Below are 27,978 nucleotides of genomic sequence, written 5' to 3'. Positions count from 1 at the left end.
CTTTTCTCAGTTTTTGCCAGCAGCAGGAGGGAGAGACACACGGACAAAACACGAATAAAACCACGAAATTAAACCCCGTACAGTAAGTGATCACTCCGCTCTTCATCGTTTACACCCTCGCCGTCTGTTTGGCACTCGTCTGTTTTGCGGATTAGGCTTTAAAAACTATAAATTACGGCCGCAAAATGTCATAAATAACCATTTGCACACAGTTAGCTAGCCAGGCTAAGCGAAGCGAAGCGAAGCGAAGCAGCGACACGAAGTTAGCTTCCTCTTCGCCAGCTTCTTGTTCGAAGTTTCCCGTTCCACCTTAAATGGCCCAGCAGTAACGTCCTGGCACCTCAGCCGCCAGAGTGCAAGTGATGGACTATTTAAGGTGGAACGGGACAAATGCGAACGAGAAGCTGGCGAACAGGCAGCCTGTTCCAGCCTCGTTGTTAGCTCGGTATTTTCTTTACTTTATTTATTTATTTTAAAATTCAGTTTTCGTTTAAGGCGTTCAGCAACGAAGCGGAGCATCTTATTTAAAATCAGTAGGAAAATCAGTAGCTAGTGTTAAAAAATTAATAAATAAAAAATAACGACATATTTGGTTTGGCAGCTAAGCTACGTTAGCTTAGCTTAGCTTAGTTTAGCTTAGCTTAGCTTTCTCCCTCTGGTCGCTCTTGTGCCGTCAGGGAGAAAGAAAATCATAATTATTAAACGTGACAAAAATAAAACCTAGGTTATAAACGTATATTAAACGGTTAAAAGCGCCGTTGAATGGTGTAATTTTATGGAAAGATGCGTCACTTAAGTTTGAATTTGGATGCTCTAAATGAGCGCAGCCACAAGGCCAAGGTCGCCCTGAGGCCTGCAGGGCACTTCTACATTATTTACAATATTTAAGCCGTTATTTTCCTCTTAAACTCATTTTAAGCGCATCATTTTATTACTGGTATTTACTGGTTTTAAGGCCAACTTTTACGATTTAACTTTTTAAATGCTTAACGTTTCATTAAGTGTGTACTGTTGTATTGCCTTTACTGCTTTAATGTCCAGGGTGCAGTTTGAAATATTATTAATACTAATAATAATTCATAACAGTGTAGTCGATACGGTTTATCTCCTGCAGCTCTTATCCAGCTTTGTACTAATTTCCTGTCTTACGGTCAACTGTGTTCAGCCACCCAGCACACACCCAGATTCTCTTTACTGGGATTTTTTTGTCAAAGGGGTTGTGATTTTTTTTGGGGGGGAGAACTGAATCAAACCAGTCTGTGTAGAAGATAATTAGGCTTCTTTTAGAATTGAGATGTATTAATTTACTGCTTTTGTTCCTTTAATATCCAGACTGCTGTCTGTAATAATAGTAATAGTAGTAATAATAATCACTAATAATAATGACTTGGTTGATTTAGTTTATCTCCAGCATCTCTTGTCTAGTTTTGTACTGATGGTCCGCTGTGTTGTTAATCAAATGCTAAATGTGTTGCACACATGATTTACTCGGTGAGGTGCAGAGATTTGTGGTTTTGTGGATCATATGAAGCTCGAAAATGATCTTTGAAAATTGTGAAAAATCTGGCTCGGATTAAAAGCCACTTAAAGCAGTTTTGATTAGATTTCAGATCATAGACCCTGACAGGTTGTCAAAGGTGAATCTGTTTAGCAGTACATAGAGGTTTTTCGTTTGTGTTCTTCTTTTTGCTTTCTCTGGGTCGTTTCCTGGAGAAGGATTAATGGACTACATCTTCAGTGGAGAACCGTCATTCGGAGGGCTTTGTAGTCCAGTCCTTGCCCTGAAAACTGATCCTAAGTGTTAAAATGAGCAGAAAGCTGTTTATTGATTAAGGAGAATGTGTTATTTGTGGGGAGATGCTAAATGTGCCCTGCAGGTATTTTAAATAATGATTATGGAGCTGTATTGTATTTAAGGGAGGGGGGATAGTCCAGGGCAGTGCTGATAACATTCACTGTCAAGGTATTTTCCAAATACAGTACAAGTCTTTGTTATATGATCATTAAGTATTTATTTGCTGAAAAAATACCAAGTTTAGAATCACCTTTTGAACCAGTTTAACCATTTCTAGGCCTTTCCTTGAGGAAGGGTGGTATTAGTTATAGTAATAATCCAACATCTTGATTGGCTAATCAGTGCATCATTACATTAAATCAGTTGCTGTGGATGGATTTCAGCAAATCCATGTGATTGCTGGAGGAAACCTGGAACCAAGCTTTGCTCATCAAACTAGCTCAATAACTACTTTTTGAAAAAATGGTCTCTTTGTGCTGTATTTGTATTTATTGTAATGATATGATGTTTTTCAAGCAAAAACACACTTATTTTCTGGAAAAATGGTTTTAAACAGTGCACTGAGGTGCACGGTGCTGTATATCACAGTATCGCAGTGATGCTTTCTGATTGCTTCCAAAAAAAGTCTTACAAACCTGATATAGCTTTTTTTCTGTTTCTTTTCTTCTTAATATTGCACTTAAGATAAACCTATGCAGTATATTTCTGCTAGGATGCATATATGTTGGCACTGGCACATGCACATATATGCAAAACATAAGCGTTTGGGCCAGAATTCCCACAGCAGAGCATCTCTAATTTTAAGGAATAGAGTGTAATTTTAAATATAATGATTATCTATTTCTGTTGCTGAAAACAAAAAATCATAATTGATATGCCCTTGGTATAGATATACTGCCACAGATGACATACTGCCTTGTACTACTGTGGTCCACTTGCATTTATATGCGTTTATGTACCAGAAGCAGTCATGATTAATTTTTACCTGACAGTTTTTCAAACTCTCTTTATTCCTTAGGTTTGAACAGGCTGTTATATGACTGATGTATGTAAATGAGCTCTGATCTGATGGGCTGCCCTGTGTTGTGCCTTGTTTATGAAGCTGCCTGGGCTGAAACACTCCTTATAACAATTCATAACAGCGTGAATGGGCGGGGCTAAACTGCTGTAGGATGAAAAGGGGGATATATGTGTTTGGTTTTGTGACACAAAATTATATGAATGTGAAATATGAATTAAAAATGTGTTTTTCCATGGTATATCATTGAAACAGCATTTATTGATTTAGGTTTAACAAATATTTAATAATTGATATGCGGTGATGTGTGTATTATACTCTACGTTCACATTACCAGGTTGAAGTGGCACAAATCAGATTTTTTTTTTTTGCCCTAATGTGACTCAGATCTGATGTTTTCAGAGCTGTGTGGACACAAATCTGATCTTTTTAAATCTGATCTGAGCCACTTTCATATGTGGTCCTAGATACGTATCCAGTCTGTGGCCATGTGACCTTAATGTGACGCTCAGATCGGAATTCATGTGCTTTTCTCCACTGCGTGCACCATCATTCAGCGTTACCATGGCAGCAGCGCCGAACAGAATTTAAAGCCTGTAAACGGTGGAAAAGCAGCTCATCTCACCTTTTTCTCCTTCGTCTCGCTCTAATAATGAAGCTGAGAGCTGATCAGAGTTAATGATCTTCTCAGCGAAGCTCGTTCTGCTCGTTAGTTTGTGCTGATGATGCAGGTGATTCATTCACGTGACGTTACTGAGTAGGATGATCTCATGAGGGTCATTTCAGGACACCGGTTCGTCACATTAATGACAGGTTTGAATCACTTACCTAAACGAGTGTGAACCACCGGATTTGAGCAAAAAATCGGATTTGAGCAACGAGGCTTGTGATGTGAACGTAGCTAAAATATGTGCATTTTATTCATTGTACTGCATTTGAGACTTGCTAAAAATAAACGCGCTTAACGTGGATTCTGTCCCAATTTCTAGACTTTGCATGTATCGTCATCAGCTTCGGCATCGACAGATTCATGCTTGAAGATTATTGGATATTGGCATCGGCTAGGAATTCCCATGTCAGTGCATCACTAACTTTCAGTACTGTATTGAGTCCTGACAAAATAGTGTAGCGAAATATAAAACTGAATCTCGGATTTGCCTCTTGCTCTATTCCAAGGTTCTCTCGTTTACCATTTACAGTCTTTCTGTAGAAATCTTTGGTGATCAAACAGGGGCTTCAGGGTGCAGCCTGTTAGAGTAAAGTGGGTGGAGAAGGGGCGTGGCTTATATGCACCCACCTAAATTCTAATTACTGGGCTTTTTTAATCATAAATGTTGTGATTTTTGAGGCATATTTTTTGGATTTACTGAAGTTTTTTGAGAACTGGGCCAAACCACTCTGTGTAGAATATAATTGTAGTTCATTACAATCGAGACATTTGTAACACTTAAAATATCGAACAGCGTAACAGGTCTTGGCTTCATAATCAGAAAGTGTGTTGAGCTTGAAAACATCTGTATCCCTACACCATTAGGTCTCAACCCAGTTTCAAAATACTTGTATTTTGTAAATTGTATATATTGTGTCATTCCAATATAATCTTCATTTTCATTTCCATGGCATTGAAATTGTTCTAAAAGTTATTTGGATTTATTTTTGTTATTGTTCATCATTGCAGGCCTGTTTTTTCTTTATTTCTTACGCAGGGCCTGTACAGCGGTCTGTATTCTGCTCAAACTCACCAGTGCATGATAAACAAATGACTTGGAAAGAAAGGAGGGAAAAGTGGTTTTGCACCTGGTGGAGTGAATTAGAAGTCTGAACACTGGCTTTAGTTTCTGCAGCTCAGATTAACGTCAGGTCCACTGCGGTGTGTTGTCAAAGCACGGAGTTGTGCGCCACATGTGCTCAACAAATGTTATTTCTCAACGAATGGATGCATTGCTGCCTTCAAATTAAAGCGACAGTAATGTAATCAGTGATGAATTATTGATGAGACCTGGAAAACACAGGTTATAAAAAGCTGCCCTTTATTTTCTGGGTCCGGCTTGAGTGATAGTTTGCCTTTGGGTTTTTGTTTTGAGTGACAGGTAAATTTAGAGCTCTGTTTTTAGATGTCAGTCTGTCTTTAGATGTGAGTTTGTGGTGCTTCTGATTGCCGAATGGCTTCATAGTCTGTACTGAACTGAGTAAATGTCAGCACACAACTGAGTGATGTACAGCTTTGACAGAAAGACAATAAGCTGCTCTTGTTTGATGTGCAGACATATAGACTACGACACTGAATCCACCAGCCACTTTACTCTTTCAGTAATCTTTGTCACTCTTGAACAACTTGTCCAAAAGGGAAACCAGGTTTACTCCCTTTTTAGCTTTGTTTAGTCTGTGCTGAGGCCAAAGGTGGGCGGTCTGATCTGTTATTGTTAGGCCTGTTTCACAAATGCTACCTGTTAGGCATGGGCGATGGGGAAAGATAGCATGTCACGATACTTTATTCTCGCAATGCACAGTGTGCATCACAATATTTAGCCTTTCTGCTGTTTGGTAAGTTGGAAAAGAAAATAGCCACAGTAGTGCTACTGCACTGCACTGCACTGCATCCAGTTAACAGGACCAAAGCCAGGTGTGCACTGTGCAGTTTTAGCCCGTGTTTAAGCCCGATTTGGTCGGAGCCGACTGAATTTCATGATCGGGTCGATTTTCAGCTTCATTGCCTGTCGTTTGCCATGCAGTGCGAGAGGGGAAACGATGCCCGATTAACTGCCCAAACTGCCCGATTAACTGCCCAAACGAGCTGTGATTGAGTAGTCGGACTGTCTAGTGGATTTCTGACATGTCAGAAATTTTGGTCGCTTGTCCCACGTGTGAGCAGCTTCATGAACCAATTTCTCAAAGTCGCAACCAAACCACACACAATCACAACCAGTCGCTCCTACACAGGGGAAAAAAGTCCATATCTGCGGCACCAACGTCCGTGTATGCCGACTTTGCTCCGTTTGACTGAGTTGAATTTCGAGGTATAAGTAAATACGGTGATTTTATTATTTTTTTTTCTGTTTTATGTCTGTCTGTAGATCACCTGCTCTTCAGCTTCAGTGCACAGTGTGGCACAAGTTAGCAAAGCTGGTGTAGCAGTTTGTCAGTGGCTGAATCTGGCTTCTACACCGAACTAGTGCACTGTTTGTCCGGTATGGAACTGTGCACACATGGCTGAATCTCAGAAGGCTTTCGTGTGCAGTGTGAGCACATAAATCGCAGGCTTTGTTCGCACACGATGGCCGATTCAGACGTACAGTGTGAATACCGTTCGCCAAGCGTGTGGTCTCATCTTCAGAGTCTGACCGAATCGGACTGAGCCATAAAACTGCTGCAATATCAAGTTCAGCTCAGTTTTGTCAGTTTTTGCCAGATCAGTATTAATGTTGTTTTGTTCCAGCCAGTCTGTAAAGCATCTTACAGCCTGTTTAGTTTGGCAAATGGTATTGGGTTCATTTCTGGCTGATTCCAGGATGTTCAGCTGTTCTTCTGTCACAGCTGCCGACTGAAAAGCTGCTCAGTGGTGATGACAGTTTGGGAATTTAGTGTCGTCTCGTCTTCAGAGTCTGACCAAATCGGCTGTCGGTCAAATGAGATCTTAAAGCGTCCATTTTCTGTTTGTGGCAAAGTAAGAAGTAAAAACGTTCAAATGGCTTCAGCGTCTCCTACAGCTGTTGAAGGCGGAGTGATACAGCGTTTGTGAAAACACTTCTCAACCAATCAGCTTGAGTGGCTGGAACTAACTGTTGTATAATAATAAATACCAGGTTGGATGTAACCCCGTGGTGACATTTCTTCGTTTGTATTTACTTTATTTTACTCTGCTTTGTTTCTGTTTATTTCTAATTGTCCATAAAGCGTTTTATCTTTCTAAAATATGGTGTTGCCATTTTGCTGGGGCATTTTGTCCTTGCCGACTCGTTCCTGACCTTGAAAAAAAACTAAATATCATGATGATAATATATTGTGTTTTATGAAAGTGTCTGTAGGTATGATGGGCTATACGTTTGCCATATGGCCCAGTTTTAACTCAGGCCTTTCCTTTGCTGAGAACTGTGCTTTGGCAGTGCTAATGTTCTGCCGTGTGGTTGCCTTTGTTGAGATGTATAGATAAGACCTGGACTGAGGCTTGAAGCTCTCGAGTGTGTGCTGACGTGGTCTCTCCAAGTCGTAGCTGCCATTGGCATGCTAATGTAGGTCATGCTCATGGCTTTGTTCTGGAACCTCACTGCCTCAACGGTATGCAGCCTGTCTGGCATCGCAGTCGTTCGTGTGCTGGGTCCAATCAGAGCAGGTCGTCCCACAACCTTCGCTGTGTTGTGTTTGTGCATCTGCTGCAATTGCTGAAGAACCTCACCTGCTCTGTGATCGCCCAGAATGGTTCTTGAAGTGCGTCATCTTCAATTTAAAGGGATAATTTGGCAAAAACTCTAATTCAGAGACTAAAGATGTTCATTCTGACTAATTTTGATATTGAAGTGTCCAGAGGGGCTGTTGAACAGACAATCTGTTAACTTTAAGGAGGAAAAATTGACCATCAGCTGATGTTACTGCAGGGCTGTAGGCTTATCTTTTTTCGTGATGAACAAAAATTCAGCACAACATATAGACATACACCGATCAGGCACCGCCTTGTTTCTACACTCATTGTCCATTTTATCAGCTCCACTTACTATATAGGTGCACTTTGTAGTTCTACAGTTACAGACTGTAGTCCATCTGTTTCTCTGATACTTTGTTAGCCCCCTTTTACCCTGTTCTTCAGTGGTCCGGACCCCCATGGACCCTCACAGAGCAGGTACTATTTGGGTGGTGGGTCATTCTCAGCACTGCAGTAACACTGATGTGGTGGTGGTGGTGTGTTAGTGTGTGTTGCGCTGGTCTGAGTGGATCAGACACAGCAGTGCTGCTGGAGTTTTAAACACCTCAGTGTCACTGCTGGACTGAGAATAGTCCACCAACCAAAAATATCCAGCCAGCAGCGTCCTGTGGGCAGCGTCCTGTGACCACTGAGGAAGGACTAGAGGATGACCAACACAAACTGTGCAGCAGCAGATGAGCTATCGTCTCTGACTTTACATCTACAAGGTGGACTGACAAGGTAGAAGTGTCTAATAGAGTGGACAGTGAGTGGACACAGTGTTTAAAATCTCCAGCAGCACTGCTGTGTCTGATCCACTCGTACCAGCACAACACACACTAACACACCACCACCACATCAGTGTCACTGCAGTGCTGAGAATGATCCACCACCCAAATAGTACCTGCTCTGTGAGGGTCCATGGGGGTCCTGACCACTGAAGAACAGGGTAAAAGGGGGCTAACAAAGTATGCAGAGAAACAGATGGACTACAGTCTGTAACTGTAGAACTACAAAGTGCACCTATATAGTAAGTGGAGCTGATAAAATGGACACTGAGCGTAGAAACGAGGAGGTGGTCTTAATGCCTGATCGGTGTATAAACTGTGCTCTGAGCTCCCTCTTGGACAGCTGCATGGAAACATGCAGTTGTTGAAGAGCTAAAGGTTACAGAACCAGAATCCCCTTTGTGTTCACGCACGTCATGCAGGCGTATGAATGCTACAGATTGCACTCATGATTTCAGTGCTTTCTGTGTGTAAATCTGTAGCGTCCATAAGCCTGCATGATGCACGTGCACACGAAGGGAAGTCTGATTCTGCCAGCGAGACAGAATTTGGCACGACACCTGAAAAGAACATCAAAAGAACCATGTCGACTTACAAAGTAGAGTAATATTACAGGATTTTATTACAAGAGGTTGCAAACTTTCAAGGCTTATTTGGCATAAAATTGACAAAGACTGTCCAAACTGTGTGGCTGAGAAGTTATTTCTTTGCCTGCTAGCCTGAAACAGGAATGAGGTTAAGCCGGGGTTACACTACACGACTTTTCCCTCGATTTTTGGCCCGATTCTTTGCTGGTCGGCTCTAGTCCTCAGATTTTGGGGTCAGTTGGAGAGAGAATAGAGTCGTGTGCGAGGGGCACAGAATCAGATTTTTTTGCCTCCTGATCGCGTTTCAGACCAGTCAGAGTTTATCAAACATGTTTGATTTTTTGACCCGACCTTTGAGTGAAATCCAGTGTAAACTGATCAACGATTCAATCTGAACAGACTCCTGCAACAGCCAATGAAAACTCAGAGGGCGAAACAAGAAAATCCAGCAAGTAAACAGAGAAAAATGGTGAAGTCTCACATGTGGAGCGAAGCTTTTTAATGAGCCGAGTTTAAGACACGAACACAGTCGGGTTTATGTACATTTAAAACTTTAAAAACACCACTGATCACATTTTTAGATCCATGAGCCTCACGTACACGTTTACCTGCCAGAGAAAACGGTGGCAGCAGCTCCACGTTTGTTTATTTGCGTCTCCTAGTAACGGGTGGTTTCGCGAGTTTGCGCAGGTTCAGTCAGTACTTAAAAGTTTCATCTTAAAGGTTGTCGTGTGTGATCCCCAATATTTCACTCGCCCAAAAAATTCTGCAAAAACCAGTCGTATAGTGTGAGATGCCCAAAGCTGCAAGGCTAATGTAGCTAACCTAACATCACACACTTTCCTTAAATTGCTTTGAGTTGTTAAGTAATCTCAAAATAGGCTTGCTTATGTGGTTTTGGATGTGGATGTAATATTATCTATAAAAATTGACAAAGTTGGGATGGAAAGTTGCGTAGAATTGTTTTTTTTTTTTTTTTTTTAAATCAGACTATCACTTTGACGGTCCGAAGTGTGGCCCTTGGCCCAAAAGTTGCACCACAAGGATGCTTGATTTCGACTGCCAGAAAGTTACCCTAACACTTTTTTAAAACTTTATAACTTGTTGAACCATATTTTCTTTTTAAAATGTATTTTTTTTGCCACAAAATAATGTTCTAATACATTTTTAAAACCTCCTTACTATTGTTTTGTTTTTTTGGCCTTCAGTGCACTACAAGTGTTTTTCTTGCCCCCACCAAGACAAAAACTTCAGGCAAAGATTTTGCTTTAAAAGGAGGCTCAAAACGTGGCACCTTTTTGAAGGCATCCTCCTCTTCTCTAGACTTTAAACATCACCCTCAGTGCTCTTTCCCTCCTGTACCGTTGGGTTAAAATGGGCAGCCATGTAGCCGCAACACAAGTACAAATTTTTCATTGGGGCATTAAAGCAGAGAATGTGTCACTGACCAAAAGAGATGTGTGTCAGCGTTTTAAAAAAGCTGAAACTGAGCAGCGTGTGATTGAATTAGATTCATGAACTCCCACACCGATTTTGAAAGCGATTTTAACCAAGAGCAAATGTGCTTTCGCCGCTGAGCTGTGATGCGTTGCAGCTGTGTAGAGCAGCGGCGGTCTGCCGAGGGGTGGGGGGACGTTTGGTCTTGATTTTAGTGCGGCAGAAATGTGTTGACAAGCCAGTTGTCATCCAGATTCAGCTGCCATGCCTTTGCCACAGATACGTCCATAATGTCATTTTTCTGGTTTGTTTTCAGAACGTTGAAGGAATATTGTCTCAGGCTGTGACCACCCATCAACTGTGTGAAGGTGATACATGCGTTTCTGTGAAGTATTAAATCATAAAAAAAGCAGATGAAGCTTTATTTGAGTTAGGACTAGACAGTGTAGGTCATATGCCATTCTACTGTAAAACAAAAGGGCCCAGTCAGTTTTCCAGACCTAGATTAAGCCTAAGTATAGAATAGAGTTTTCAGTGTGATTCACCACTGACACTGAAATTTAGTCTAAGACTAGGCTAAATCTTAGTCTGGGAAACTGGCCCCTATTTTTATAGCCATTTCTAAGCAGATATAAATCAATGTATTTTTAGATAATTGATCATAAAAGTGTTGTTTATTATGTAGAAAAGAGGAAAAAATAATGAAATGTGCGCATAATATTTAATATCCTTAACATTTTTCATAACATGTAAGCCTTTGATGTGACACCTGGGATCATTTAGAATATTTTTAATACAAATTCTTGCTTGAGCCAGTTTTTTTTCTCACTTATCATCCGCCTAAATTTTTCTCTGTGTTTGTTTTTTTCTGCTGTGTGCACATGGCGGATGGTGCGCGTAACATGCTATGTCTCTGTGCTGTAGACCCTCTGGCCGTGTGTCTGGGGGAGGGACGGGTTGCTGAATGCGTTGAGTGAGGAGCGCCGATGATGAAGCCCAGAATAAGTTCTCCCTGGCCCCACAGCATCGTGCTGAACACATACCCTGTGAGTACAAACCTGCTTGTTACAAACCACCAACACTTTTAAAGGCGTAGAGCAGGAGACGGTACCAAGTAGACTCATCTCTTTGGGTTTATTTCTCCTCTTTATTGGAAGAGCAACCAGGAGGTGTCAGGTTTTGCAAACACTGTAGACATAAAACTTCATGATAAGCTTTAAATTTATGGAGAAGCAAAAAATGCATGCTTTTTAAATGGACATAACAATTTCTGGAAATAAGGCTACCTTGCAACCTTTATTGACCATCCTAAACAACCAGTGAACCTATGTGTCTTTTTCTGAAAAGATATATTTTCCTTGGGTACTGTTTTTGCCCTGCATGTGCATCTGCTCGATATATGGATATACAAATAAGTTAAAATCTTATCTTAAATCTGGTGTAAAATAATGCCTCAGTCATCGGGCGGCGTGTAACTTTGAGGGAGTTTTCAGAGGCGTTAAACTCTTCAGGTGTCTAGTTCCTATCACCACCACATAGTGGGAAAAAGTAAAGGAATTCCTGTTTGATTTATTATATTAATATTAGTGTTTATTAAAAAACAGCTTGAGTTATAAGGTTTTAAAATGACTGCTACAACATTAAAAGTATTTTTGCCATGTTCAGGGTTTTTTTGGTGTTTTTCTCTTTGGCTGACTACAGTTTTACTTTTATCCGTCGAAAGTTTAATCATTTTTTTGCAGCCGGGAGAACAAAGTGAAGCTTTATGTCTGAGAGTCTGAATGAGAGCTGATTACTGTGGTCTTTTCCTGTGCAGTGAGCTTTAGAAGACCAGGATGAAATGAGATAAACACTGGATGAGTGGAGGCCCCCTGCTTCAGAAACTCTAAGCATGGCAGGACTACAGCTGGTGACCCCTGCCTCCTCACCCATGGGGCCCTTCTTTGGTCTCCCATGGCAACAGGAAGCTATCCACGACAACATATACACACCAAGGAAATATCAGGCAAGTCTCTAGAGACGGTGTCAAGAAGAGCTTTTGGCTGCATCGTGCCAAAGTAGTTTATTAGTTATTTTTAAAAGCCTCAAGGTTTTTTGTGTGCAGTTTAAGACCTCACACACTGTAGGAGCCACTTCTGTTTAAACTGCTTATAAAATTGGTTTAAATGATGTGGAAATTTGAAACATTTTTGTGTTTGTAGTGAAATAATACAATGCCTGTGCTGTGGGTTCTGTGCTTTGGGTTCATGTACTTCATAGGCCCGCGCAATGTGGGAATAAAATGTTGTTAGATAAGAGAATGACTAAATGAGAAATGATGTATTATTCTTAAAACGTGTATATTATTCTTAAAAAAGTGTTCCTCTGACTTGATGTGCCCCACTTTTTTTTCATTAACGGAATACAAATTACCAAAGCCCCTTTCACTCTTCTGCTAAATAAAAATAATGTATTACTAATACAGAGCTGCATATTTTTGTGCATTTACTCTTATCCAGAGCAACTTACTTTGATCATTTTACACAGCTTCTTGTGTATAGCCTTCAAAAAATAAATTGAGCATGAGTGCATAAATGAATACATGCACATATATTTTTCTAAATAGGCCTACAGAAAAATGGAAAAAAAGTGCAAATTTCATTCCTTTAACCCTTAGAAACCTAAAGTTTTTTTTTGGTATTATTTGGGTCAATTACAGTTGCAATTATAAAGTATTCACATGTGACAGTCACACATGCCATATGTTGTTTTTTTTTTGTTTTTTTTCAGGAGACCCTGGGCTACTCAGATATGCCATTGTTTGACATGTAAATGCTAACAGAAATTTGATATCTTTATGAATTTGGGTCATTTCTGATCAAAAATATACCTAGTGCCTGCTAAATATTTTTTAAATTAAAAAGATCCTGAAAACAAGTGCAGTTGTAGTTATCTTTTCAGAAATCGTTAGCTGGAGTGTCTGTGAGCTGAAATTGCAATAATTTTGATGGTGGTTCATTCTGTTGGTGATTAAAATAACCAACATAATATAAAAATAAACAATTAGCAGAAGGTGGACGTGTTTTATTGATTTTCTGTCCTCTTGGATTCATGCTGAGTGCTAAAACTCTGATACACAGGAAGACAGGCTTTATTTTAAGTTACAAATTGAGTTGCATATTTAATATCAGATATTTTTAATATTCAAAATCAATGTAAACTGAAAGCTCTTTGTTTGTAATATGAAGGCTAAAAGCAGAGATGTAATATAACAATAGCAAGTGGGTTTTGGGTGATTTTGGAGCTGGACTGCTGGCTGATTGATGGTCACAGGTGGATGAAATCACTCTGGATGGTGAGGTCAGAGTCTGATGAGTGATCTGATGTGTGAATCATGTCCCTGTTTTAACCCTTTGTTGGAATATAAAGGCCAGAAAGCAGAGCAATAATATCAGGATTTTAGGTGATTTTCAGAGCCGAACTACTCACTGATGCTGACTTCACAGCTCAATGACGTCGTGTTTGCGAGTTAGGGGCGGGTCTGCTGTATGTCCTGATATGTGGATCATGTGTGTATCTTAAACTGTTCTGATGTTATGAAGTCTAGAAGTGACCTACTGTTTTGCAGGTCCTAAGGGTTAAAAGCTCCTTATGATGATGCAGGTTTGTTGTGACAGTAGCCATTACCGCTTCATGCATTTAACCATGCAGTCCATGGTTATTTGTTATAGTTAGTTTTGTATCTGGCCATTACTGACCCAGCAGGGAAGCATTTATAGTGTTTATCATAAATGCTGTTTATCATACAGCCCCAGTAGTTTCCATGTCTTGGATTCCTCCTGTAGAGAGCCTGATTAAGCACAGTGCTTTTCAAACCACATATCTCGCTACCACTGTTTTGTTTTAATGTAGAAATTACACTTGAATCTTGAAATGATTCTGAATATGCCTTTGGAAATGTTACCAGGTTAGAGTGGCTTCATTTTTCCCTCTAAATTTAATGTATGACACTGAAGACCTGTTCCTGTTTTCTAGTTTGCAGATTTGGTCACTGATGTTCCATATTTGGTTGTTAACCATATGATCGATTTACTTTCTTCTCACCCTCTGTTTGCTTTTTTCCTTTCTTTAGGTTGAACTTCTTGAAGCAGCTCTCGAACACAATACTATAGTCTGCTTAAATACAGGCTCAGGGAAGACCTTTATTGCAGTACTTCTTATAAAAGAGCTCTCCCACCAAATCCGCCAAGAGAATGGGAGGAGGACTGTTTTCCTGGTGAATGCAGGTAGCTAATCAAATCCATCGGGTTGCTCCGTTGCCTTCTTTTTTTGTTTTTGTAAACGATGCATGGAAGAGACTGGCTTTTTATTTTTGTTGGTCAGTCCTTGTCAGAAATAACCAGGTGTAACGGGCAAAAGCGGTTCAATATTCAACATTTTAACCCCTTAACATGCGTGTAGGGAGCAAAAATGTGTGAGAAGTGTAGTAAATCAGTGTAAATGGGGTGGGGGGGGGTGCTTACCAGTGTTACCAGTGTTACCACTGATTACTATTTTAAATAGTCGATACTTTGCATGTCACTTCACCTGCTGCTCTTGACCTCACAGGGACAGGGGTCATACATAGAGTATATGAAAATAAGTTAAGACATGCTCTACAGGAACAAACATGAATATGGCATTTTATCTGCATGTTTTAGCTAGAATTTCTATTCATGTACTCAGTTTAAAAGTCAGAAAATATCCCATAACTTTTGCACAGCCCACATTTTGTTTTATTTTTTTTTCCCAAATATGTTAAATTCTGCAAATAAACAGTAATTGTCCATTAAAATGTGCAGATGTATCTCCTGTAGGAATTGTGTTAACTTATTTTCCCTCACAAAACATCTCATTTGACCAGGGGTGCAATCCTTTTGCAAACTAATGCATGTATAAATGCCCCTGAATCTCTGGAGTATTTTCCCTGAAATCAGTGCCTGCTTTTGTCCATGTAATTCATTTTTATTCATTGTGCTTGTTTGTAGCATCGTCTGTGCTTCAGCAAGCATCCACTGTAAGAACCCATTCAGATCTTCAGGTTGGGGAATATACGGAAAGCTCTACGTCATGGCTGGAGGGAAAATGGAACCAAGAGATAATGGAAAATCAGGTCCGATTACACGCACAGGAAAAGTTTTCAGCCACTTTAAAACATTTGATGAATTTCTTTGTGTTGTTTCAATCACGAGCGGATTCGATCTCCGCTCAACATGTCATCCCGTAATCTTTGCAGGGCGGTATCGTTTCATCTCCCTCACGCTGCCTGCCTCTTTTCCGTAATATCTATTCTTCCAGGTGCTCGTCATGACGTGCCACATCTTTCTGCATGTGCTAAAGAATGGAGTCTTGCCACTATCGAAAATCAACCTGCTGGTTTTTGACGAATGTCACCTTGCAATCACGGACCATCCCTATCGGGACATAATGAAGGTGAAATTACAGTCTGTGTGTAGAATATTAACCTGAGATTCATGTCTGTCATTGTATAGAGAGAAATGAATAAAGGTGGCTGTCATGTTGGAGAGATGGTGCGTTTTAATAGTCATGTATTTAATGCTGGTGATTGGTCATAACAAGTATGCTGTGGAAATCTAAAAGTATAATAATATTGAAAGTGTAAAAATATTAAACTGGCCATCAAGTTGGTCGTTCTGTACTTTGTGTGCATATTAGGGGTGTAAAAGTACATCATTACACATCAGTCAGTTTTAGCCAAAAAAAAAAAAACCCTTGGTCTTGATGTATTGTTTCTTTTTTTATTGCCTGTATTCCACTAGTGTGTAATTTATTTCATATATATATATAAATGACGTGTTAGTGTGTGTTGTGCTGGTACGAGTGGATCAGACACAGCAGTGCTGCTGGAGTTTTTAAACACTGTGTCCACTCACTGTCCACTCTATTAGACACTCCTACCTTGTCAGTCCACCTTGTAGATGTAAAGTCAGAGACGATAGCTCATCTGCTGCTGCACAGTTTGTGTTGGTCATCCTCTAGTCCTTCCTCAGTGCTCACAGGACGCTGCTCACAGGACGCTGTTGGCTGGATATTTTTGGTTGGTGGACTATTCTCAGTCCAGCAGTGACACTGAAGTGTTTAAAAACTCCAGCGGCACTGCTGTGTCTGATCCACTCAGACCAGCGCAACACACACTAACACACCACCACCACGTCAGTGTTACTGCAGTGCTGAGAATGATCCAGCACCCAAATAGTACCTGCTCTGTGAGGGTCCATGGGGGTCCTGACCACTGAAAAAGAGGGTAAAAGGGGGCTAACAAAGTATGCAGAGAAACAGATGGACTACAGTCTGTAACTGTAGAACTACAAAGTGCACCTATGGTCATACTGTTATGCCTGATGGGTGTATATATATTCTCAATTAAAGCTAATATGACAATATTTGATCATATTGTGATAAATTACAGCACAGTGCAGTGTGGTAGGGCTGTTAAAATACAATCCGATATATGAATATTTGTCAGAATCAAAGGAAACATGCCGAAAATGTCCATTTGAATGTTTAAAACCACTGCTGCGGTTCCTAGTGAGTTCTAGGCTGACTAGTTACCAATATTATCACAAATGACAGCTACCAGGCAGAGAGACAGATATGCCATTGCTAACTATAAACAATAAAATTATTTATTTTGGGTTCAGTTGGAAGTGTGGGGTTTTACATGCTATGAGAATATTTGCAGACATCCATCAGATTTTTAGCAGCTCAGGCGTAATGTTTATCTTATAAACTGAATAATGCTGATGGACAAAAATACATACTTGTGTGAAGTAACCAAATAATCTGCTTCAGATGTCGGACTTCTCTCATTTGCCAGTGCTCCAAACGTAGCCCAGTATGCTAATACTCATGTAATATTTCTAAGGTAGTTTAGCTGTGTGGCTGAACTGCTGCACAGCCACTGCAGCCACACACACACCAGTTACAGACTTTTTTCACTAGCACTTGCAGCCCGGTCACTCTCTTAAGCTAATAATGACGGTGGGAAATCACTGGCTTGGAGATTATATGAAAAATTCTTCTCAGAGATACGTCAGAACAGGCCCGCGGACCTTTTTTGTGACCATCTCATGAGCCGCGACCCTCAGACCGAGATTAAACACCCTGTGCTTTTGGGGTCGTTTGATCATTTCTGCTGACTGCCCCCTGGTGGCTGTAGTAGACACAACATTGGCTGCATTTACTGCAGTTATTTAGGTTCTTTTTTATTTTCTATGTAATAATGTTTAAAAATAGTGTATTCAAATTTGATTTCTGATCCTCTTTGATGGCCCTTCTCCACAGTAAACTTTTCCTGAGTATATGATTCGTATCGTCAGTACTTAAGGCTGTGCAGTATGGTAAACAGTGAATGAAAGTCATTAAACATCGTATCAAGACTCAACAAGTCCAAATATTATCATACATATTGTGTATTGAGAAAATGTCAGTGTGAGTGTTTTTGCCATATTGCCCATCCCTAATCTGAGCTGAAAATGGTCTAATCGCATCGTATTGTGGTGAAATTTAATGTTTCATGATTCACTGAAGGCGTCTTAATAGCAGTTTCTGATTTACAATACATTCTGCGCTGGTTTCCTCTTCACGCTTACAGAAATGTGAGGATTGTTGGAGTTGTCCACGCATCCTTGGTCTGACTGCGTCCATTCTGAATGGCAAATGTGACCCATCTGACCTGGAGGAGAAAATCCAGAATCTGGAGAAGATCCTGAAGAGCAATGCAGAAACTGCCACTGATCTTGTTGTGCTGGACAGGTATGTGTGGCTTTTTAATTTATTTATTTATTTATTATTATTATTTTTTTTTTAATAAAGGTGGCTGGTTGACTTTGTTGCATTCATAATGGTGGTCTAGCGGAGGGTGGTACATAGCAATAGTAGGGTTGGCCTGAATAATTTGCACACACATATAATTGTGCCTGTATGTTTCTCTATTTAATGTTCCAAAGCTTCGTCTTTAAACCACAAAAAATTAGCCTAAACTACAACAAAATTTAATAAGCAAAGACCTTTAGATTGAACAGTGCTTGTTGTACATAAAATGTAAAAATAAATTGATAGTTTGGTTGAATGCATCATAACTTCATGCCAGACACTGATTTCTGTGGCCACAGAAGCTGAAAGAGCAAAGATGCCTAATGCTGCCTTTACAGTAGATGTCAACTTCTTATTTCGTTGTATTTAATGGAGCCGTGATGGAAAATTCTGCCGCTCCCCTGTGAGCAATATTATACTATCTTACGGTCATAAGAGAATTTTTCTACAACAAAGACAACACGGGGAGTCCCACCGTCTCTTACAAGAGCTAACTGAAGCTGCATGATGAGTGATTCTGCAGGGATTTCCTCAGTGGGGGAATTCGAGGCTCTGCTTGTTGCTCCTCGAATTATAAAGGAGGGAGTGAACTCTGGTTAAATACAGCCGCTGTAATGTGCTCGCAATCATTCATAACCTCTCAGCTCTTGTCTGCCATAAATTGTCTTAAACTTCTGCATTTTTTGTCAGCGTTTGCTTGTAGCATAAGCCTTTGTGCTCTGCTGTGAGAGTTCTGCTGCCATTCTGACGCACATTTGTTTGGGCTGCAACCATGAAAACAGAGCCTGGTTTTAACGCATCCATATAACGTAGAAAGTGGAGCACGCTCAGATTTACGCAGCATCTCAGTCTGTCAGTTTCGGACTGTGTGAAAGACGGCATCAGCATACGTGTGTTAATTTTCAAAACTTAACGCACATTTTTTTAATCTAATAATTAGAATCTGTCTAAAAAGGCCTTTAGTCTCATAGTCAATAGTCAAAAGGTCTGTACTTTCATCTGGAGTTTGAACTAGGAACCGCAGGGTCCTGTGACTGAGGTCCTAAGTGAGAGAAATTTCGACCGATCACCGATTGCATACTTGGGCTGAAACCGGCCGATAGCGATACATAGCTGATCGGTCCTTCCATCCCTATTTTATATTGTTTTCATATTTAATGATGAACTGCTTCCATGAATAGTAAAGCTTTAGGTTACCTTAACAGATATTAAGAATATTTCACTTTTTCCTATAAATGAGCCATTTCAGATTTAAACTTAGGACAGTGAGGATTTATTAGTTTGCTGTTTTTATTACTCAAAACGCAGGTATGCGTCTCAGCCTCGTGAGGTGGTGCTGGATTGTGGCCCTTACCAGGACAAGAGTGGGCTGTCCGAGAGGCTTCTGAGTGAGCTGGATGAAGCTCTGCATTTTCTCAACGACTGCAATTTATCTGCACACCGAGAAGACAGAGATCCCACCTACATCTCTAAACAGGTTCTCCCTCTTTTTTTTTTTTAAGTCATAAAGTAATACATTATGCTCTCTGTGATCTACCGACACACAGTTTGTCCTGTTTGATCCTTATTGCAGTAAATTAGCTTTTGCAATGAGGTTCCAGGAGTGTGCGTAACGTAAACAAGCTTAAATAAATAGACGAAAATAGATAAAGCTTCCTCACTGAAGTGCTTCTGGTCCTCTTCCTTCAGGTTCTGACCGACTGTAGAGCGGTCCTGACGGTGTTAGGGCCGTGGTGTGCCGATAAAGCTGCTGGCATCATGGTGCGAGAGCTCCAGAAGTACATCAAGCACGAGCAGGAGGAGCTGAACCGCAAGTTCCTGCTCTTCACGGACACCATCCTGAGGAAACTTCACGCGCTCTGTGAGGAGCACTTCTCCCCGGCCTCTCTGGACCTGAAGTTCGTCACACCCAAAGTCATCAAGCTCTTGGAGATCCTGCACGAGTACAAGCCCTTTGAGAGGCAGCAGTTCGAGAGCGTGGAGTGGTACAACAACCGCAACCAGGACAATTATGTCTCGTGGAGCGATTCTGAGGATGACGACGAAGATGAGGAGGTGGAGGTCAAGGAAAAGCCAGAAGCCAACTTTCCTTCACCGTTTACTAACATCCTCTGCGGGATCATCTTCGTGGAGAGACGATATACAGCGGTTGTTTTGAATCGGTTGGTTTCAAATGTCGGAGAAATTTGCTTACGTTTTTTTAACATATTATTGAAAATGTATATCGCTGTTGTTGGAAGAAAACCTTGTATCTCCATTTTTGTCGTTTTTCAGTTTTTGACATAATATGAAAATGCCTGTTGCCCTTTACATTGTATGTAAATTTCATGCTGAATGGACCAAAAGAAACGGTCGAAAAAGACTTGGAAAAAATTCTGGTTCCATTGACTTACATGAAAAGTAAAGTATGCTTTTTCCTTCTCCTGTAAAGTTACCATTTTGGAGATACAAGGTTTTCTTCTGACAACAGCAGTATATTGCATCTGTATCATGCAGTAACTTTAGTGTGTTTCCCTGTGCTTAGTGAAAGAGCAGAAAACCTGCAGACTTGAAACAAACTTAGAAGAGAAGCCAATGGATGGGTGTTATAGTTGTATTTTAAGTCAGTTTTCTACTCTTTTCTAAGCAATGGGAGGGAAATGCATCAAATGTATTGTATGTGGTAATAGACCATGTGCTCCTGGTAAGATAGATGGAGACTAGGTTGTAACAGTTTGAAATATTCCTTTAATTTCTTAATTTAATTATGCACTGTAGTTGCAATTTGCATTTCAGTGACTGCAAATGTGTTACAGGCCTCCAAAGTTGGGTTGTCATTCTGTAGTTGGCGTCATGCCTATATAAGGAACTTTGGGGACTAAGCAGTTTATCTTTATGGGGAAAAAAGACCCCCTTATTGTGCCTTGTGGTCAGTACGAATGTTCCAAACCTGATACGTTTGGCGGGTCTGCACATTTCTCCCGAATGCCGCTAGCTCCTCTGAATTACGAGATCATTGAAAATATGAATATTGCTGCATGCTAGCCAATACTGCTGTGCGTTGAATTCACGTAGTAAGGCTAACAGTATTACCCCACATGAACCAACAAGCTTTGTCAAATGTGGTAGTAAAGTTGCTTTCGCAGTTTCAGGCTAGGGCTGAAAGATTGTTTTTATATCGAAATCGCAACTGAAGAGTGCAATTTTTTTTTTAATTCGCTCGAGCTGCAATTTATTAAAAACATCATGTCAAGTTTTAAGGGGGGAGATTTAATGCAATAAGACAGAGTTGTTTATTGTCAGAGACTTCCAAACCTCCATGTACTGTGACATCACAACCACAGCTTACTGGTTTTCTGGCACACTACATTAAGGGGTCAAGCCTCAAGCCAGAAAAGGTGGATGTTCTGGTCTTGTTAAAAGGTCTGAACCTCAATTTATAGAAAATAATCGCAATTTAAATCGCGTTCACAAGATTAGTCTGAAAAATTGCAATAAGATATTTTGCCCAAATCGTTCAGCCTTATTTTAGGCCTCAGTTTGAGTAACTGGTGTTGGTATGCGTTTATTAGAAGACTTAGTTTTCAGTGTGCAGAAGTGTTAGCTTACATGTAGCATGTATGTAGCACTGTTTATATTTCAACTCCTTAACAACCTTGTAATAATTTTGAGCGTTATCACAGCACCATAGCAGTCATTTTTGAAAGCATTTGTGTTTCTCCATGGATTAAAACTCACACTCATAGTTCCTAATATGGGCATGACGCCGACTACAGAATGACGCACAACTTCAGAGGTCTGTAGCTGCTTCTTAGGTCTTCATACCGTCCATGTTCTCCTTGAACCACAGGCTAATCAAGGAGGCAGGGAAGCAGGACCCAGAGCTGGCCTACATCAGTAGCAACTTCATCACAGGGCACAGCATTGGCAAGAATCAGCCTCGCAACAAGCAGATGGAGGTGGAGTTCAGAAAACAGGAGGAAGTGAGTGATGATCGTTTTTCATTTTAACTTTGGGCCTTTTCCTGTGGTCAGCTGCGCTAAACCAATGGCCTCTTACTGCTCTTCTCCAGGTGTTAAGGAAATTTCGGGCACATGAAACCAACTTGCTAATCGCCACCAGCATCGTGGAGGAAGGGGTGGATATTCCAAAGTGCAATTTGGTGGTCCGCTTCGACTTACCGACGGAGTATCGGTCCTACGTGCAATCCAAAGGTCGAGCGCGTGCTCCTGTCTCCAATTACATCATGCTGGCTGACAGCGAATGCACAAAAGCCTTTGAAGAAGATCTTAAGACCTACAAGGCTATTGAGAAGGTCAGAAGGTTTTTTTTTCCCTAATGTAAATGTATATAACCTTTCAGTTTTAAAATATCACCTAACAATGAGTTGAACATTTGCTAGTTCCTGTAGTTGTAGTAATGTCATTGTTGCTAGAATTACATTTGATTGGCCTTGTACAGAAATTCAGACAAAGGTCAGTAGATCAGTTTGTACTTCTTTTAAGTAAGCCAGGTTAAAGTGGTTAACGCTTGTGTCTGCTCGCTTTAGATCCTCAGAAACAAGTGTTCCAAGTCAGCAGAGTGCAATGACTATGAGGTGGAATCGGTGTTGGACGACGATAACATACTCCCACCCTACGTGCTTCGCTCCGATGATGGAGGACCCAGGGTCACCATTAACACGGCCATCGGCCATGTCAACAGGTCATTATCCCAGTAAATGTTTGCACAGAACCTCATGCCCTTACCTGCTAGAAGTTTGGGAAACTCATTTGAAATTAAATTTTTTCGAGTAAGAAAATAAGAAAAATACCTTCAAAGATTTTGTTTAGTTATATAAGATTGTGTGCAATATACTGTTATTTAGCTGTGAGCAGGCGAGAGCCGGTTTTCGACTTACAGGTCTCCTCACTTAGAGATTGTGGATCTTCTTAACTGAGAATTGTGGCCCTTTTTTCCAATAACCCGATTCAGCACTGCTGGTAATGTGGTAACAGCACATAGAAACCTGTTAAAACTGGAGATAAGCTACAGGCTAACTTTGCTCTTGCTGTAGTTTGATAGTTCTTGCTGCAGGTTTAATAAATCGTGTTTATAACTTTTAAATTACTTCTCTTCACAATAATAAAGTGGTAAGACTTACTTAGTGATGGCTTATTATTGTTAGTATGATATTACCAACAATAACAGCCTTTATTTTTTTTGTGTTTTACATACTTTGATGTAGCCAAGCAGGTACTATTTGGGTGGTGGATCATTCTCAGCACTGCAGTAACACTGACGTGGTGGTGGTGTGTTAGTGTGTGTTGCGCTGGTTCGAGTGGATCAGACACAGCAGTGCTGCTTGAGTTTTTAGACACTGTGTCCACTCACTGTCCACTCTATTAGACACACCTACCTTGTCAGTCCACCTTGTAGATGTAAAGTCAGAGACGACAGCTCATCTGCTGCTGCACAGTGTGTTGGTCATCCTCTAGTCCTTCATCAGTGGTCACAGGACGCTGCCCACAGGACGCTGTTGGCTGGATGTTTTTGGTTGGTGGACTATTCTCAGTCCAGCAGTGACACTGAGGTGTTTAAAAACTCCAGCAGCACTGCTGTATCTGATCCACTCAGACCAGCACAACACACACTAACACACCACCACCACGTCAGTGTTACTGCAGTGCTGAGAATGATCCACCACCCAAATAGTACCTGCTCTGTGAGGGTCCATGGAGGTCCTGACCACTGAAGGACAGGGTAAAAGGGGGCTAACAAAGTATGCAGAGAAACAGATGGACTACAGTCTGTAACTGTAGAACTACAAAGTGCACCTATATAGTAAGTGGAGCTGATAAAATGGACAATGAGCGTAGAAACAAGGTCATAATGTTATGCCTGATGGGTGTAAATAGGACATGGACTACACAAGCTGAAAGAAAACAAAGATTAAGAGACAAACATGATTATTTTTGTGCATCTTAAAGCCGCAGCAGTGCATTTAAATCCTTCAGCTTGACAGATGATCACGGTAGATGCAAACTATCGGTGACTCACACTTTGAGTGCTGATGAGTTGACGTCAAGAAGAAGATATAAAGATCAAAATTAAACCTGCTATTTTCAAAAAGCCGAACTTTAGACAAACAGTGTATGTTGTGTGGTTGAGGTTAATGTATCTGATTCTTGTTTTGTAGATACTGTGCGAGGCTACCCAGTGACCCGTTCACCCATCTGGCACCCAAGTGTAAGACTGTAGAGCTGAAAACTGCTGTCTACCAATCCACGCTCTTCCTTCCAATCAACTCCCCTCTCAGGGAGCCTATCGTTGTGAGTACGAGCGACGAGAGCTCTCTGGTTATTTCTTCACTGAATAAATCAAGTGTTTTAGAAACACTTTGCAGGCTGGAACTTTGACATTGGATTTTTTTTGTACTCTCCTAAGAGCGTCTCAACTTTCATTGCCCTCACTTGATGTTCTCCCAGGGTTACAGTTCTCCTGTATTTATCTTAATTATAAAATATTTTTTTTTAAGGATTTCAAGTTTTTAGTTTATTACAACTGATGCATGAAATGACAGATACTGCTAGAAACAAAAGCCCGTGTTGATACGGAGAGAAAAAGGAACAGAATTAAACACAGCGCATTGCAATACAAGTACGGTACAAATTGTGGAGCAATTTTAATCCAGTATGAATCTGCAGGATTAAATAACGAAGTAATGAAGACGCTAACAGATTAAAAGCATACTGGATTATTCTTTGTACTCATTTATTCATACTGGATAAAAATTGCTCCACAATTATTACTGTCAGACTGTAAAACTACACACACTGCAGATTCATACTGGATTAAAATCGCTCCACAATTATTACTGTCAGACTGTAAAACTACACACACTGCAGATTCATACTGGATTAAAATCGCTCCACAATTATTACTGTCAGACTGTAAAACTACACACACTGCAGATTCATACTGGATTAAAATCGCTCCACAATTATTACAGTCAGACTGTAAAAACTACACACACTGCAGATTCATACTGGATTAAAATCACTCCAAAATTATTACAGTCAGACTGTAAAAACTAGACACACTGCAGATTCATACTGGATTAAAATTGCTCCACAATTATTACCGTCAGACTGTAAAAACTAGACACACTGCAGATTCATACTGGATTAAAATCACAGTAAGTGCAGTACATTACATTACAATAAATACTTAACTGAGTGCTCACTTAAGTGCTGTATAATTTACATATTACTACTTGGTAATGATCGTTTTAGCAAACAGTAAAGGCTTTAATCGAGAACAGATCAAAAGCATACTGGATTAATCTTTGTACTCATTTATTAATCTGTACTTTTGTAGGGGCCCCCGATGCCTTGCGCAAGGCTTGCAGAGAAAGCAGTTGCACTACTTTGTTGTGAAAAACTTCACAAAATAGGTAAGACTGCACTTTCCTCCACCATCTGCTGTAGCAGCGGATGAATGAAAGCTTCCATTTACTAATGCTGTTTGTCTCGCTGTGCTCAGGCGAGCTGGATGATCACTTAATGCCGGTGGGGAAAGAGACGGTGAAGTATGAGGAGGAGCTGGACCTGCATGATGAAGAGGAGACTAATGTTCCAGGAAGGCCAGGCTCTACTAAGAGGAGGCAGTGCTACCCAAAAGCCGTGAGTACAGCTCTTTGTTGATGACCATGTTTGACAGTGTTTAAGATTATTTTAAGTGTTTTAAAACGGCACTTACATAGTTCTTTGGGAGCTCAGTGTGGTTGAAGTACTGTTGGAGCAAAGTGTGTTTTACCACTGGAGGTTCTCTAAAGCAAGTCATAATGGATTTTTCTGGCTGGTTGGTTTGGGATAAAGTGTCTGTGTATTTTCCTTAAATTCCCACAGATAGCCTGGATTGAAATATTATAGCTACAGGACACGCTCCGTAACAGTTACAACAGACTGCACAGGTTTTATTATTCCATTAGCGTGAAGTGGATTGGAGCAAGACTGCTATTACTGAGGGAGCTCCACATTCAGCTAGTTACAGAAGACCATTCACTCCATAATTATTAGTCAGACTGTAAAAAACTGTGCACTGCAGATTCATACTGGATTAAATAGATTCATACTGGATTAAAATCGCTTCACAGTTATTACTGTCAGACTGTAAAACTACACACTCCAGATTCATACTGGATTAAAATCACTCCACAATTATTACTGTCAGACTGTAAAACTACACACACTGCAGATTCATACTGGATTAAAATCACTCCACAATTATTACAGTCAGACTGTAAAACTACACACACTGCAGATTCATACTGGATTAAAATCACTCCACAATTATTACAGTCAGACTGTAAAACTACACACACTGCAGATTCATACTGGATTAAAATCGCTCCACAATTATTACCGCCAGACTGTAAATCTACACACACTGCAGATTCATACTGGATTGCATACTGGATAAGCACTCATAGTATCTCCCCAAGTAAAACTAATCCAGCAAGAACAGGTTGAGACCTCTTGAAATATCATTAGTTCAGTTAAAAGTGGTGTCGAATCTGTTTGCTTGTGAATTCAGATACCAGAATGTCTGCGGGGCAGTTATCCAGTACCAGGGCAGTCCTACTACCTGTACGTGATTGGGATGGTTCTTACCACGCCACTTCCAGATGAGCTCAACTTTCGCAGGAGGAAGTTGTACCCTCCTGAAGACACCACCAGATGCTTTGGCATTCTGACAGCTAAACCAATACCTCGGGTATGGATTTCAGAGCTTTTGGATTAATGTTATTCAGCAAGTAATATTCATTTGTTTAGTGTTGTACCACCGTTTCGCTCCGTACTCATCTGTAACCTAGCCATGGCCTCTGTTTAGAAGAATGTTGTTCCGCTGAATGTTTGAGAACTTTCTTGATCAGTTTTTGCATCATGTTTGTCTCAAAATCTAATAGGCAGATGTCTGCAGTCTAATGTCTATCATTACAGTGAAAAGTCATCACATCAAATTGTCAATATTGTTAGTATCAAAGAAGACCGATATACTGAATATTCCATAAGAGAGTGCATAATTAGACCTGTCTAATTGGATTCAGTGCAGTCAGTTTGTAACACCTTAAAGAAAAATCAGAATTTTGATAGTATTGAGATTGTTGGTTCTTTTTTGCCTGTTCTGGCATATTAAACATCAAAAACAAAATATTTTAAAGCATATTGTTTACTGGGAAGATGTCTTGAAGTATTGATATATCTTATTTTTGCCATATCGCCACATCTCTTAGTAATAAAAATGAAATATTAGTATGAGCTTTAGTATAATTGAACTAATTGAGTCATTAGTGAAGTTATAAGAGATTACTATCATTTTTCATTTCTTGTCAACTAATATTTTATAACTGTTATAAAAAAGTAATAAACCTGTACATTTCATCTATTGCCTTGTCTTTTTGTTTGTAAATGATAATTTATAATCTTTTGCCTTGGAGAGTTTACAAAATTAATTTGCTGATGTACAGATTCCTCACTTTCCTGTGTACACCCGCTCTGGTGAGGTGACCATCTCCATCGAGCTGCAGAAGTCTGGCTTCACTCTGAGTGCGGCCCAGCTGGAGCTAATCACGCGCCTGCACCAGTACATCTTCTCCCACATCCTCCGGCTAGAGAAACCTGCACTGGAGTTCAGGCCCACTGAGGCCGACTCAGCCTACTGCGTTCTACCTCTCAATGTCGGTGAGTGCCGATCTTCTCCAGACACCCCGCCCCCAAAGTCGGAATGTGAACCTGTGGCAGGCTGGATTTGATAAGTCAGTAGTCATTAATCTTATAAAATTCTTTGTCTGAATCCAAACTACTTTTTTCCAGTTGGGGATTCCAGTACTTTAGACATGGACTTCAAGTTCATGGAGGATATTGAAAAATCTGAAGCACGCATTGGCATTCCTAACACCCAGTACACGAAGCAGAACCCATTCACTTTCAAAGTGGAGGACTACCAGGATGCTGTCATCATTCCAAGGTAGAGAAAAAAAAAATGTTCCATGGACTTTTCAACTCCCTTTGGTAAATCACTTGACAGCTGTTCTTTTGAAGACTCACTCATATGTTCACTATTTGTTCTTACAAAGGAAA

The 27,978-nt window shown here is 40.4% G+C and overlaps 1 protein-coding gene across 1 annotated transcript in view; it reads left to right on the top strand.

Moving 5' to 3' along the window:
• Positions 1 to 27,978, top strand: part of dicer1 (dicer 1, ribonuclease type III) — a 40,639-nt gene continuing 12,661 nt past the window's right edge. The window contains exons 1-19 of the mRNA XM_036593939.1: positions 1 to 82; positions 10,338 to 10,389; positions 10,946 to 11,067; positions 11,838 to 12,026; positions 14,133 to 14,286; positions 15,028 to 15,152; positions 15,338 to 15,472; positions 17,655 to 17,815; positions 19,184 to 19,352; positions 19,565 to 20,037; positions 21,705 to 21,837; positions 21,927 to 22,169; positions 22,404 to 22,558; positions 24,033 to 24,165; positions 25,214 to 25,289; positions 25,379 to 25,518; positions 26,432 to 26,611; positions 27,366 to 27,579; positions 27,712 to 27,865. Of these exons, the coding sequence (XP_036449832.1) occupies positions 11,913 to 12,026; positions 14,133 to 14,286; positions 15,028 to 15,152; positions 15,338 to 15,472; positions 17,655 to 17,815; positions 19,184 to 19,352; positions 19,565 to 20,037; positions 21,705 to 21,837; positions 21,927 to 22,169; positions 22,404 to 22,558; positions 24,033 to 24,165; positions 25,214 to 25,289; positions 25,379 to 25,518; positions 26,432 to 26,611; positions 27,366 to 27,579; positions 27,712 to 27,865 (2,759 nt within the window). The 5' untranslated portion in view covers positions 1 to 82; positions 10,338 to 10,389; positions 10,946 to 11,067; positions 11,838 to 11,912. The remainder of the gene's footprint in view (positions 83 to 10,337; positions 10,390 to 10,945; positions 11,068 to 11,837; positions 12,027 to 14,132; positions 14,287 to 15,027; positions 15,153 to 15,337; positions 15,473 to 17,654; positions 17,816 to 19,183; positions 19,353 to 19,564; positions 20,038 to 21,704; positions 21,838 to 21,926; positions 22,170 to 22,403; positions 22,559 to 24,032; positions 24,166 to 25,213; positions 25,290 to 25,378; positions 25,519 to 26,431; positions 26,612 to 27,365; positions 27,580 to 27,711; positions 27,866 to 27,978) is intronic.

Source organism: Colossoma macropomum, unplaced genomic scaffold, assembly GCF_904425465.1.
Source record: "Colossoma macropomum unplaced genomic scaffold, Colossoma_macropomum, whole genome shotgun sequence".
NCBI classification, from domain to species: Eukaryota; Metazoa; Chordata; class Actinopteri; order Characiformes; family Serrasalmidae; genus Colossoma; species Colossoma macropomum.
This window is presented reverse-complemented; position numbering and strand designations above follow the sequence as displayed.